Source organism: Babylonia areolata, chromosome 20 (assembly GCF_041734735.1).
Source record: "Babylonia areolata isolate BAREFJ2019XMU chromosome 20, ASM4173473v1, whole genome shotgun sequence".
Classification (NCBI taxonomy): domain Eukaryota; kingdom Metazoa; phylum Mollusca; class Gastropoda; order Neogastropoda; family Buccinidae; genus Babylonia; species Babylonia areolata.
The window spans coordinates 1,018,549-1,032,939 of NC_134895.1; the positions used below are offsets into that span (position 1 = coordinate 1,018,549).

General features: G+C 43.5%; 1 protein-coding gene across 2 annotated transcripts; it reads left to right on the forward strand.

Annotated features, from left to right (window-relative positions):
• The first annotated feature begins 756 nt into the window (after nt 1-756).
• On the forward strand, nt 757-13,780 carry LOC143294811 (palmitoyltransferase ZDHHC21-like). 2 transcript variants are annotated; one of them, XM_076606305.1, is made up of 8 exons: nt 757-837; nt 2,214-2,569; nt 3,252-3,350; nt 4,581-4,692; nt 5,777-5,915; nt 9,613-9,729; nt 10,261-10,313; nt 11,500-13,780. In XM_076606305.1, exons 2-8 carry the CDS (start codon nt 2,323-2,325, stop codon nt 11,624-11,626), a joined length of 894 nt encoding a protein of 297 aa, XP_076462420.1. In that variant the 5' UTR covers nt 757-837; nt 2,214-2,322; the 3' UTR covers nt 11,627-13,780. The 2 variants fall into 2 exon arrangements, with proteins under 2 accessions (XP_076462420.1, XP_076462421.1); XM_076606306.1 differs by having other exon boundaries at nt 776-833.
• Nucleotides 13,781-14,391: the final 611 nt, after the last annotated feature.

The following is a 14,391-nucleotide window of genomic DNA, read 5'->3' on the forward strand; positions in this document are numbered from 1 at the left end:
CATCTGCTCGGCAGATGTGGTGTAGCGTATATGGATTTGTCCGAACGCAGTGACGCCTCCTTGAGCTACTGATACTGATACTGCCTGTCTAAAAGACACATCAGTCATCCTCACTGACAACTTGTGCCTGTCTAAAAGACACATCAGTCACCCTCACTGACAACTTGTGCCTGTCTAAAAGACACATCAGTCAATGAAACATCACTCAGCGGCGGACTTTGTGCTTTGTGTGATCTACCAGCTTCAGTGCATATACATGAATAAGAACTAGTTTCAATGGTTAGAGTTGCATCAGGGGTCGTGTCATAAGACTATTAACCACAGACGATTATAAACGGACGTAAGTATATTCAAGGTGAGAGTAAAACTAGTACGCGCGACCATGAACTGTCATGGACAACTAGTAGCGACACCCCTCCCGCCCCAACCCCACTCCCTCCACTCCGCGAGTTTTAGGTGCCCGGCAGAATAATCAATTTATGTGACTGAGTTGTGGGCCCTCAACAACGACTGACTGAAGAAGAAGAATAACGCTTGAACAAAATGCAGACAGCCGTCAGACCAAAGCGCTCCACTTCAACCCATTGATGCTTTTGGTTCGCATCCGTAGAGAATCTAAGAACCGATCTCCAATTTGGCCCGGAAATTGCCCAAGACAAGAAAAAATCGTCAAGTATTCTTTCAAAACTAGCCCCGCCCAACTTTTTCCCTTCACTGTGGTAAAAAGATTACTACCAAGGGAAGGCACTCTTTCAGTAACCATTCGCCGAAAGGCAAGCAGCAGAAGACGAAGCGAAAAACAAACCTCGAAACCAGGAAACGGATGCTTTACAGTAGGTATGGACACTGATCTAGCAGTGGGTATGGGTTATATTGTAACGGAATCAGTGAGACATTCTCCTGTTTTGTTTTGTTTTATAGTTGACTACGATCGTGTTAACCAGCGGTTCTTGAAGCTCTTACAGATCATCACAACTCTTGACACTGCCAACCCCAGTTCCCAACTGGTCTTGGCATGCAATACCAAGCTGGCTCTGGGTTGTTTAAAAAAAAAAAAAAAAAAAAAAAAAAAAAAAAGAAAAAAAAGCGGTATTGAAATACATAGAATTGTATCGCTTCTGTTCTGACAGTATATGAGTTGTGTATGTGTCTTTGTTTCGGACACCATTCACTTGTCACACAGTTGGATTAAAACGTTAATCCGAACAACGGCATTGCGAAATGGAAGATAAATTTACATTGCTGGTTTCGACATGTCCAGGTCATATTCAAGAATGCATGCTGTGAGATACATGTAAGAAGATCAAATTCATTGCCAGTGTATACTGAATTTTAAAAAATCGCTGGTTAATAGTTGACTACTACTAATGGGTGTTTGTTTAAATTTGCTCTCTCTCTCAGTTTGTCTCTGTCTCTGTCTGTCTGCCTCTCTGTATGTGTGTGCATGTGTATATGAGTAGTTGAAGTAGTTGACTGTACTAAATAGTGAGTAAGACCACGTCTACCCAAATATGTATTTTTTGTTTTGTTTTATTATCATCATATACCATTCACACACACACGCACGTACGCACACACACACACACACACACACACACACACCTGCACAAACATACATTCTCTCTCGTATGTCTTAGATATGAAAGAGAGAAAGATGACTCACACACATATGCACACACCAACTCCCTATATATTACAGATCTACTAGCGGGCTTTTACCTACATGTATGACCATTTATACCCTGTTATACAGGCAGCAGTACTCATTTTTTGAAGGGTATATATGCTGGGTATGTTTGGGTTTCCAGAGCCCACCGAACACTGAGTAGTTTGCAGCACCTAACATTTGAAATAGATCTTTTGTATTCTTGTCACATACACACAAATGTGATTGAAACACTTGCAGGTCTGCACATATCTTGATCTGGGTGAAATCAAAACCTGTGAAATTAAAATTCCAAGATTTCTGACTTTCTGTATACTTAAAGTTTTTTCACGAACATTCTAGACAATTATTAATCACTATTGGATTCATTATTGCTTTTGTTGATTTTTTTTAAACATATTTGGCAACAGTTTGATAAAAGAAAGGCAGTTTCAATAGCTTATGTTATAATACAACACAGAGCACTGTGTTAGAAAGTAAATCGGCAATGACTCATTTACTGGATTAAAGATATTCAGACTTCATAGCACACCTATTTCTGTTTCAGACACACCGGCCAATGGTGGATCGCGATACAGAAGGATGCAACTTGCTAGTGTCACCTTTGCAGTGTGACTGTATGCTTTAAACAGAAATACAGATCTGTCAGGGTTGTGATGGACAGTGAGTTTCTCCATCGTGTGAAGGCTCTGGTGAAAAGAGATTCCAGTGCAGAACCCACTGATTCCAGCATGGCGATCACACTACCCATGATCGGTCGTGTGCATTTTGTGAAAGACCGCAGTGGGTTCCTACAAGTGTGCTTTGTGTTTGCGTACTGGGTGTATGGGTCATTTTCTACCTTGTACATCATACTGCTGCCTCAGTACAATGATGGGCGTATACCCTACTCCATTGTCGTCAGTAAGTGTTTGGGGGAAAAAAATTCTTCAGTTTGGGGTGGAGTGATGTGTGTGTGTGTGTGTGTGTGTGTGTGTAAGAGAGGGAAGGGGAGCGGGGTATTAGGATGCTCATGTATTTTGATGCTTCAGCTGATCTGCTTCACTTCCTGTTGGTATGCAGCTGCCTGTATTTTCTTAGCAGTTGCATGTCAGTTTTAATGTTACATATTAAGTGAACACAGAAATGAAATGATCAACTGGAAAGTGTCTTTATTGACTTGTTAGCTTTTTTGAATCTTTCTCTGCATCTGTCTCTGTGACTCACTCTCTCTCTCTCCTCCTTCCTTCTCTCCATTCTCCTGTCTTCCTTTAGATCTCTCTTTCTGACACTCTCTCTATTTCTCTTTTCTTTTTTTTTCTTCTTTTTATTATCTTTTGGTGAAATCAGTTATGCTGAAAGCTGCTCAAATGTAAGAGAAAGAGAAAAAAAAAAGGAAAGGTGAGAAATCATCATCAAGAAGAGAATCATGTTCATTTAGGTCACAGCCCAGTTATTGTAAAAAGATAAGTGCACTTCACACACCCACACACACACACACACACTTGCGCGCATGCACACACACACACACACACACACACTGTGACTCATGTGAATAATATTTTATCTGTCTTTAATTGTTGATGCTGTTGTTTATGGGTGTCAGGTTTCATGTTAGTGAGTGTGATGTGCCTACTGTCCCTGGTCAAGGCGTCCTTCACCAACCCCGGCACCATCCCTTCCCCTGGAGAGGAGGCCTGTTTTGGTAAGACTGTATCATCTCACTCCTGATGGCGCACAACTCATGTATGTGAAATGTCAGTGCTGATTGCCTTCTGAGGAAGAATCCACTGTTTTGATAACTTGTGATCAGGATTGTGTCCCATAATATTCACAGACTATGTTTACAGCTGGCATCTTTGCTAACACTACTAATGATCATGTGCAAATGAACAAAGATTAAAGATAAATGAAAAGTTGTTCACTTGTTGCCTCAAAAGGCATCTTTGCTAACACTACTAATGATCATGTGCAAATGAACAAAGATTAAAGATAAATGAAAAGTTGTTCACTTGTTGCCTCAAAAGGCATCTTTTATTACGCTGCTAACAATCACATGCGGATGAACAAAGATCAAAGAGAATGTTGTTCACTTGTTGCTTTCCTTGACTGTTGATGCACTAATGAAAATAAGTTGCTTTCTTTGGTTTGCACACATTATAAGAAAGAGCAGTCCTTTGTACAGTTACCGGTCTTCATGATACAAATGATGTTTTTTGTTGTTGTTGTTGTTTCTTTGTCATGTAAAGATCTTTTTTTTTTGGATTTTTTTTTAATTGTAAACATGTCCATTCATGTGTTGATGTTACATTATGAATTAGATAAACAAATATTCAAGAGGCAAAGAAAATTGTGTCTTTAACCCTTTCACCACCAAGCTGGCATTTATACACAGGCGTGGTAGAGGACCCATGTCACTGAAAGGTGACCATTCCATGAACCGACTGCTCTTAATGTTCGGTGGTAGGATAGGCCATATTTTCTATACATCGCAGTGGTGTCAGATTTGCTGTAATATGACGGATATTGAGCTTTATTTTGTTTTCAGTTTCAACAGTTTATGTGTGACATGGTATCAGATTTTGCAGTAATATGACTGATATTGTGCTTTAATTTTTTTCAGGTTCAGCAGTTAATGTGCAACATGGTATCTTATTTGCAGTAATATGACTGATAGTGATATTGAGCTTTATTTTGTTTCCAGGTCAAACAGTGTTATGTCTGACATGGTATCATATTTGCTGCAATATTACTGTAGTTGTGCTTTATGTTTCAGGTTCAAGAGAGAGAGAGAGAGAGAGAATCATTTTTGTGCTTTCTTGTGTGACTCCTTTCAGCCCTGACCTGTTCCTATGATGTCTGCTGGTCTCAGAACCAAAGTGACTGGAAAGAATTTAGTGGTGCCTTTATCCAGCCCCACTGTTTGTGTGTACAGATACTTCGAACTGGACCTACTGTAAGATCTGTAACCGTAAACGTCCCAGCAGAGCTCACCACTGTCGGCGCTGCAAACAGTGTGTAATGAGAATGGATCATCATTGTCCTTGGTGAGCATTCTGTGTCTCACTCTCCTCTCTGTCTCTGTGTCTGTCTGTCTGTCTGAGGAAGGTGTCAGAATGGTTGAGACACCTGTCTGCCAATACAGAGTCAGTGAGGGTCGGGGTTCGAATCTCGCTCTCGCCCTTTCTCCAAAGTTTGACTGGAAAATGGAAGTGAGCATCTCGTCATTTGGATGACACAGTAAACGGAGGTTCCATGTGCAGTGTGTTTGGTGCGCTGGAAGAAAACCCATGGCAACGAGAGTGATGTCGGATCAAATTTGGTAGAAGAAATCCACTGGGATAGGTGCACAAATATGTATGCATGCACTCTGGGATAGGTGCACAAATATGTATGCATGCACTCAAGGATCTCAAGGTGCACGAAGCGGGGTGGGTCAGGCATCTGATAAATTGATTGAAACTGAAACTGTCTGTCTCCTTGAATATCTCATTATTTGCCAAAATATCTTTGAAAAGCAGTCAGTCTAGGTCCATGATAATGATGACAGGGATTATCTGTGAAATTCAAGTAGTGCTTTGAACACAAAATGTCTCAGTCTCCCCCCAAGTGGTTACTGATCTTCCAAATCATGAAGTGAAGGGTTTGCACAGATCTATACATTTGTTTCTACAATAACATGAACAACTTGTGGAGACCCTTGTGCTCTGTTTCCAGTGCATTTTCCATCTGATTTAGTTTCCATCATTTCTGTCAGATCCAGTGAAGGTGTCAAGAGGAAAAAGACCAAAAAAAGACTGAATTTGTGTGTGTGTGTGGGTGGGTGTGCATGTGCGTGTGTGTGTGTGTGTGCGTGTGGGCTCATGTGTGTGTGCGCGCGCTTGTGTTTGTGTGTGTGTGTGTGTGCGTGTGTGTGTACATGTGCGTGTGTGTGTGTGTGTTTGTGTGTGTATATGTGTGTGTGAGTGTGTTTGCGTGTGTGTGTGTATGTGCGTACACGTGTGTGTATGTGCGTACACGTGTGTGTGCGTGTGTGTGCATGCGTGTGTGTGCATGCGTGTGTGTGTGTGTGTTTGTGTGTGTGTGCGTGCGTGTGTGTGCGTGCGTGTGTGTGTGTGTGTGTGTGTGTAGGATCAACAACTGTGTGGGCGAGCAGAACCACTTTGCCTTCACCCTGCTGCTGTTCTACGCCTTCCTCCTGTCCACCTTCACCCTCTCCCTCACCATCTTCCACTTCTGGGTCTGGCCAAAGTGCTCCTCCTGCGACCGGGTCAGTCAGTCTGGGTCACTGGGTTCTGTCTGTCTGGCTCTCTCTGGGTCACTGGGTTCTGTCTGAATGTGTCTGTCTGGGTCACTGGGGTTCTGTCTGTCTGGGTCTCTCTGGGTCACTGGCGTTCTATTTGAATGTGTCTGTCTGGGTCACTGGGTTCTGTCTGTCTGGGTCTCTCTGGGTCACTGGGTTCTGTCTGTCTGGGTCACTGGGTTCTGTCTGAATGTGTCTGTCTGGGTCACTGGGTTCTGTCTGAATGTGTCAGTCTGGGTCACTGGGGTTCTGTTTGTCTGGGTCTCTCTGGGTCACTGGGTTCTGTCTGAATGTGTCTGTCTGGGTCACTGGGTTCTGTCTGAATGTGTCTGTCTGGGTCACTGGGTTCTGTCTGAATATGTCTGTCTGGGTCACTGGGGTTCTGTCTGTCTGGGTCACTGGGTTCTGTCTGAATGTGTCTGTCTGGGTCACTGGGGTTCTGTCTGTCTGGGTCATTGGGGTTCTGTCAGAATGGGTCTGTCTGGGTCACTGGGGTTCTGTCTGTCTGGGTCAGTCTGGGTCACTGGGGTTCTGCCTGAATGGGTCTGTCTGGGTCACTGGGGTTCTGTCTGTCTGGGTCAGTCTGGGTCACTGGGGTTCTGTCTGAATGGGTCTGTCTGGGTCACTGGGGTTCTGTCTGTCTGGGTCACTGGGGTTCTGTCTTAAAGGGTCTGTCTGGGTCACTCAGGTTCTGACTGAAAGAGTCTCACTGGGTCACTGGGTTTCTGTCTGAAAGAATCTGTCTAGGTCACGGGGTTCTGTTTGTCTGGGTCACTGGGGTTCTGTCTGAAAGGGTCTGTCTGGGTCAGAGAGGTTCTGTCTGTCTGGGTCACTGGGGTTCTGTCTGAAAGAATCTGTCTAGGTCACGGGGTTCTGTTTGTCTGGGTCACTGGGGTTCTGTCTGAAAGGGTCTGTCTGGGTCAGAGAGGTTCTGTCTGTCTGGGTCACTGGGGTTCTGTCTGAAAGTGCCTGTCTGGATCACTGGTGTTCTGCCTGTCTGTCTGTCTGGGGTTCTGTCTGAATGGGTCTCTCTGGGTCACTGGGTTCTGTCTGTCTGGGTCACTGGGTTCTGTCTGAAAGGTTCTGTCTGGGTCAGAGAGGTTCTGTCTGTCTGGGTCACTGGGTTCTGTCTGTCTGGGGTTCTGTCTGAATGGGTCTCTCTGGGTCACTGGGTTCTGTCTGAACACATCAGTCCGAGTCATCAGGATTCTGTTGGGGCCAGTGGGATTCTGCATAGATGGGTCAGTAGGTGATGTCTGAATGATTCATTTAGGTTCTGTCTGAAAGGGCCGGTGACAATGTCTGTAATGGTCAGTCTGGGTCATTAGGTTCTGTCTGAAAGGGCCGGTGACGATGTCTGTAATGGTCAGTCTGGGTCATTAGGTTCTGTCTGAAAGGGCCGGTGATGATGTCTGTAATGGTCAGTCTGTTATGGGTCAGTCTGGGTCATTAGGTTCTGTCTGAAAGGACCGGTGACAATGTCTGTAATGGTCAGTCTGTTATGGGTCAGTCTGGGTCATTATGTTCCGTCTGAAAGGACCGGTGACGATGTCTGTAATGGGCAGTCTGTTATGAGTCAGTCTGGGTCATTTATGTTCTGTCTGAAAGGGCCGGTGACAATGTCTGTAATGGTCAGTCTGTTATGGGTCAGTCTGGGTCATTAGGTTCTGTCTGAAAGGGCCGGTGACAATGTCTGTAATGGTCAGTCTGTTATGGGTCAGTCTGGGTCATTATGTTCTGTCTGAACGGGCCGGTGACAATGTCTGTAATGGTCAGTCTGTTATGGGTCAGTCTGGGTCATTATGTTCTGTCTGAATGTTGCTGTTGTATGTGTGTGACAGGAGGTGTTCTCTATCAAGCTGTGATGTTCCGTGTGTCTGACAGGTGTTCTGTGTCAATCCAATGTTCTATGTGTGTGACAGATGTCTTATATGAATCCAATGTTCTATGTGTGTGTCAGGAGGTGTTCTTTGTCAATCTGATGTTCTATGTGTGTGACAGATGTTTTATATGAATCCAATGTTCTATGTGTGTGACAGATGTTTTATATCAATCCAATGTTGTATGTGTGTGACAGATGTTTTATATCAATCCAGTGTTGTATGTGTGTGACAGGAGGTGTTCTACATCAAGCTGTGATATTCTGTGTGTGTGACATGTTTCATATCAATCCAATGTTCTATGTGTGTGATAGGAGGTGTTCTGTGTCAATCCAATGTTCTATGTGTGTGACAGATGTTTTATATGAATCCAATGTTCTATATGTGTGACAGATGTTTTATATCAATCCAATGTTCTGTGTCTGTGACAGGAGGTGTTCTGTGTCAATGTGATGTTCTATGTGTATGACAGATGTTTCATATCAATCCAGTGTTGTATGTGTGTGACAGGAGGTGTTCTGTGTCAATGTGATGTTCTATGTGTGTGACAGATGTTTCATATCAATCCAGTGTTGTATGTGTGTGACAGGAGGTGTTCTGTGTCAGTCTGATGTTCTATGTGTGTGACAGATGTTTCATATCAATCCAATGTTCTATGTGTGTGACAGATTTTTTTTATCTAAATCCAGTGTTGTATGTTTGTGACAGGAGGTGTTCTGTGTCAGTCTGATGTTCTATATGTATGACAGATGTTTTAATGTTTTATATCAATCCAGTGTTGTATGTGTGTGACAGGAGGTGTTCTACATCAAGCTGTGATGTTCTGTGTGTGCGACAGGAGGTGTTCTACATCAAGCTGTGATGTTCTATGTGTGCGACAGGAGGTGTTCTAAATCAAGCTGTGATGTTCTATGTGTGTGACAGGAGGTGTTCTACATCAAGCTGTGATGTTCTATGTGTGCGACAGGAGGTGTTCTGCATCAAGCTGTGATGTTCTATGTGTGTGACAGGAGGTGTTCTACATCAAGCTGTGATGTTCTATGTGTGCGACAGGAGGTGTTCTACATCAAGCTGTGATGTTCTATGTGTGTGACAGGAGGTGTTCTACATCAAGCTGTGATGTTCTGTGTGTGTGACAGGAGGTGTTCTACATCAAGCTGTGATGTTCTGTGTGTGTGACAGGAGGTGTTCTACATCAAGCTGTGATGTTCTGTGTGTGTGACAGGAGGTGTTCTACATCAAGCTGTGATGTTCTATGTGTGTGACAGGAGGTGTTCTACATCAAGCTGTGATGTTCTGTGTGTGTGACAGGAGGTGTTCTAAATCAAGCTGTGATGTTCTATGTGTGTGACAGGAGGTGTTCTACATCAAGCTGTGATGTTCTGTGTGTGCGACAGGAGGTGTTCTAAATCAAGCTGTGATGTTCTATGTGTGTGACAGGAGGTGTTCTACATCAAGCTGTGATGTTCTGTGTGTGTGACAGGAGGTGTTCTGCATCAAGCTGTGATGTTCTATGTGTGTGACAGGAGGTGTTCTACATCAAGCTATGATGTTCTATGTGTGTGACAGGAGGTGTTCTACATCAAGCTGTGATGTTCTGTGTGTGTGACAGGAGGTGTTCTACATCAAGCTGTGATGTTCTATGTGTGTGACAGGAGGTGTTCTACATCAAGCTGTGATGTTCTATGTGTGTGACAGGAGGTGTTCTACATCAAGCTGTGATGTTCTATGTGTGTGACAGGAGGTGTTCTACATCAAGCTGTGATGTTCTGTGTGTGTGACAGGAGGTGTTCTACATCAAGCACAGCATCTGGTTCATGTACCTCCTGGTGGTGTTGGCCTCCAACATGGCCCTGCTCATGTTTCTCCAGTTCTCCTTCCTCCACTCCAACATCCTTTACGTAACTATACACTGCCTCCTTCCTTCTGTGTGTGTGTGTGTGCGTGTGTCATTGTGTGTGTGTCATTGTATGTTTGTGTGTTTGTGCGCGGGTGTTTTTGTGTGTGTGTGTGTGTGTGTGTGTGTGTACACACATGTGTGTGTGTCATTGTGTGTATGTGTGTCTGTCTGTCTGTCTGTGCATGTGTGTGTCTGTCTGATTGTGCCACTCGGTGTGTCTGTTTGTGTCACTGTGTATGCGTGTGTATGTGTGTGTCATTGTGTGTGTGTGCATTTGTGCGTTTGTGTGTGTGTGTGCTTGTCATTGTGCCCGCGCATGTGTGTGTCTGTCTGTGCATGAGTGTGTCTGTGTCACTGTGTGTGTCTGTCTGTTTGTGTCACTGTGTGTGCATGTGTGTGTGTTTGTGTATGTTTGTGTCACTGTATATGTGTGTGTCTATGTGTGCGTGCCTCCGTCTATATGTGTGTGTGTTTGTGTATGTGTGTGTGTGTTTCGTACACTGTACAGGTGATGGCTGACTTGTGTGTGCAGGACCGAACCACACTGGAAAACCTGCAGCTTGGTAACCAAGCATCTGGCCACGGGTGAGTGATTGTTGGTCAGTACTCATGTGTGTGCACTGCCATGCAGACTGCACACACACGCATGTTGGCATACAGGCATACACACACATGCACATAACGACACACAGAACGCTCTATCCCACAGACCACATAAACACGCTCAGACAAAGATGCACACAAACACGCATACACACACACATGATGCTTGATGTGAACGTGCCCCCCAGACCTGTTCTTGCTGTCCCTCCCTGACCCCCCTCCCTGACCCCACTCCCCCTCTCACCCCTAACACTCAACACTCATATTTTTTCAGTTCTGTCCTTGTAGTTTTGAAATCAGCACGAATCACTTGTTGGCCATAAAGGCTTTTGCCTCTTGTTTGGTGTCCGGTTTTCTTGTTTGTTTGTTTTTCTTTTCTCCTTTTTTCAGCTTCTTACCTTTTGTTTGTTCCATGGTGTTTTTTTGTGTGTGTGTTGGTTTTTGTTCTGTTATTCCTGAGTCATGAAAACATGGTGTGATGGTGAAAGAACCTCTGTGCGATGCTGCGGAAATGTATGATGAAGAAATGTATGATACAGAAATATATTTTGAACAAAAAATGCATGATACAGAAATATTTGATGCAGAAATGTATGATAAAGAAAGAAATATATGATGAAGAAATGTATTTTACAGTAATGTATTTTGAAGAAATGCATGATGAAGAAATGTATGGTGCAGTAATGCATTTTGAAGAAACACATGATGAAGAAATGTATGTTACAGTAATGCATTTTGAAGAAATGCATGATGAAGAAATGTATGTTACAGTAATGTATTTTGAAGAAACACATGATGAAGAAATGTATGGTGCGGTAATGCATTTTGAAGAAACACATGATGAAGAAATGTATGATGCTGTAATGCATTTTGAAGAAACACATGATGAAGAAATGTATGATGCTGTAATGCATTTTGAAGAAACACATGATGAAGAAATATATGATGCTGTAATGCATTTTGAAGAAAGACATGATGAAGAATTGTATGAGGCAGTAATGCATCTTGAAGAAACAAATGATGAAGAAATATATGATGCGGTAATGCATTTTGAAGAAACGCATGATGAAGAAACACATGATGAAGAAATGTATGATGCAGTAATGTATTTTGAAGAAACACATGATGAAGAAATGTATGGTGCAGGAATGCACGGTGCATGTTTCAGAATGAAGCTGCGACAGATGTACACAGCGTACCGTGATCTGTGCGGACGAGGGTGGGTGTTGTGCTGGCTGTGGCCATGTCGACAGCGTGCCCCCTTGCTACAGCCCTACGCTCAGTCCCCCGTCTAGCTGTCCACGCTGTCACCATGTCTCCGCTTCTCTTCCTGTGCTTGTGTACCCCATTATCCTTCTGTATATAGGACATCGTTCAGACCTTCATCTGTCAGTCTGTATATAGGACATCGTTCACACCTTCATCTGTCAGTCTCAATGGTTGTGTGGATTGTTACATGAACATTTTATTTTTGGATTCATGATGAAAGATGGACTGCATGGTTTTCAAGGACTGTTGTACACTGTCACTGTCATCTTGCAGCTTTTGGGATCAAATGTCTTTCATGGGTTCTGTTACAGTTTTTCTTGTTAGTTGGTGGCAGAGCTAGGTTTTTGTTATTTGTCAGGTAGTTGTTGGGAATGTGTAGGTTCTGCTGAACAGGTTTTACTTTGTGTTGTGAAACAGTACCAAAAACACAGAATCAGACCTGTGATGTTTTACAGTGTTGCGTCCATTTTTGCTAACATCAAATGAATCATGAGGCGAGATACATGCGTACCCAAGGTATGTGTGAAATATCAGCCCAGAATGAAGACAAAGAAACAAGGTAAATTATGCAAAAAGTCAGTCTGCCAACTGTGTACTGTCAGTGTGATAAGTCAGTCTGCCAACTGTGTACTGTCAGTGTGATAAGTCAGTCTGCCAACTGTGTACTGTCAGTGTGATAAGTCAGTCTGCCAACTGTGTACTGTCAGTGTTATAAGTCAGTCTGCCAACTGTGTACTGTCAGTGTGATAAGTCAGTCTGCCAACTGTGTACTGTCAGTGTGATAAGTCAGTCTGCCAACTGTGTACTGTCAGTGAGATGTGTTGCTGTGTGTGCCGCTGTTCAGTGTGATGTGTTGCTGTGTGTGCTGCTGTTCAGTGTGATGTGTTGCTGTGTGTGCCGCTGTTCAGTGTGATGTGTTGCTGTGTTCAGTGTGATGTGTTGCTGTGTGTGCCGCTGTTCAGTGTGATGTGTTGCTGTGTGTGCCGCTGTTCAGTGTGATATGTTGCTGTGTGTGCTGCTGTTCAGTGTGATGTGTTGCTGTGTGTGCCGCTGTTCAGTGTGATGTGTTGCTGTGTGTGCCGCTGTTCAGTGTGATGTGTTGCTGTGTGTGCCGCTGTTCAGTGTGATGTGTTGCTGTGTGTGCCGCTGTTCAGTGTGATGTGTTGCTGTGTTCAGTGTGATGTGTTGCTGTGTGTGCCGCTGTTCAGTGTGATGTGTTGCTGTGTGTGCCGCTGTTCAGTGTGATGTGTTGCTGTGTGTGCTGCTGTTCAGTGTGATGTGTTGCTGTGTTCAGTGTGATGTGTTGCTGTGTGTGCCGCTGTTCAGTGTGATGTGTTGCTGTGTGTGCTGCTGTTCAGTGTGATGTGTTGCTGTGTGTGCCGCTGTTCAGTGTGATGTGTTGCTGTGTGTGCCGCTGTTCAGTGTGATGTGTTGCTGTGTGTGCTGCTGTTCAGTCAGCACTGTCTTTGCTAATTCTGTGGCAGTGACACAGAGATGGACCTTGTTTTTAGGATTGCCTTGTTTTTTTTTCTGGTTTTGGTGGTGGGTGTGTAGAAGGCTTGTGTGAGGGACCATCGTCACTCCAGGTATATCATGTGGTCATGGACATTTTCCATCCCAGATCACCCCCATCACACCCCTCCTTTTGTGTGTGTGTGACCTGTACTGAAGTAATGTCAGCTGGTTACAAGCCACTGCTGACACTTTTTCTTCTGATTTATTTTGGTGTGAGCTGGCTGTCGTTTTCTTCATCACAAAGAATCTCTTTTCCTTTCTGGTCCTTGGTGACATGAAGCAATGTAGGGAAGTACTGAGTGGTTACAGAACATTTGTGTCACATGGGGAAATGTTAGTGATGACAAAACATTACTATTACATGTATAACTGTCAATGGTTACAGAACATTAGTATTTATATGAATAACTGTCAGTGGTTACAGAACGTTACCATCACATGAAGAACTGTCAGTGGTTACAGAACATTACTATACATGAAGAACTGTCAGTGGTTACAGAACGTTACTATACATGAAGAACTGTCAGTGGTTACAGAATGTTACCATCACATGAAGAACTGTCAGTGGTTACAGAACGTTACCATCACATGAAGAACTGTCAGTGGTTACAGAACGTTACCATCACATGAAGAACTGTCAGTGGTTACAGAACGTTACCATCACATGAAGAACTGTCAGTGATCACAGAATGTTACCATCACATGAAGAACTGTCAGTGGTTACAGAACGTTACCATCACATGAGGAACTGTCAGTGATCACAGAATGTTACCATCACATGAAGAACTGTCAGTGGTTACAGAACGTTACTATCACATGAGGAACTGTCAGTGATCACAGAATGTTACCATCACATGAAGAACTGTCAGTGGTTACAGAACGTTACTATCACATGAGGAACTGTCAGTGATCACAGAATGTTACCATCACATGAAGAACTGTCAGTGGTTACAGAACGTTACCATCACATGAGAAACTGTCAGTGGTTACAGAACGTTACTATACATGAAGAACTGTCAGTGGTTACAGAACGTTACCATTACATGCAGAACTGTCAGTGGTTACAGAATGTTACCATCACATGAAGAACTGTCAGTGGTTACAGAACGTTACCATCACATGAAGAACTGTCAGTGGTTACAGAACGTTACTATACATGAAGAACTGTCAGTGGTTACAGAACGTTACCATCACATGAAGAACTGTCAGTGGTTACAGAATGTTACCATCACATGAAGAACTGTCAGTGGTTACAGAACGTTACCATCACATGAAG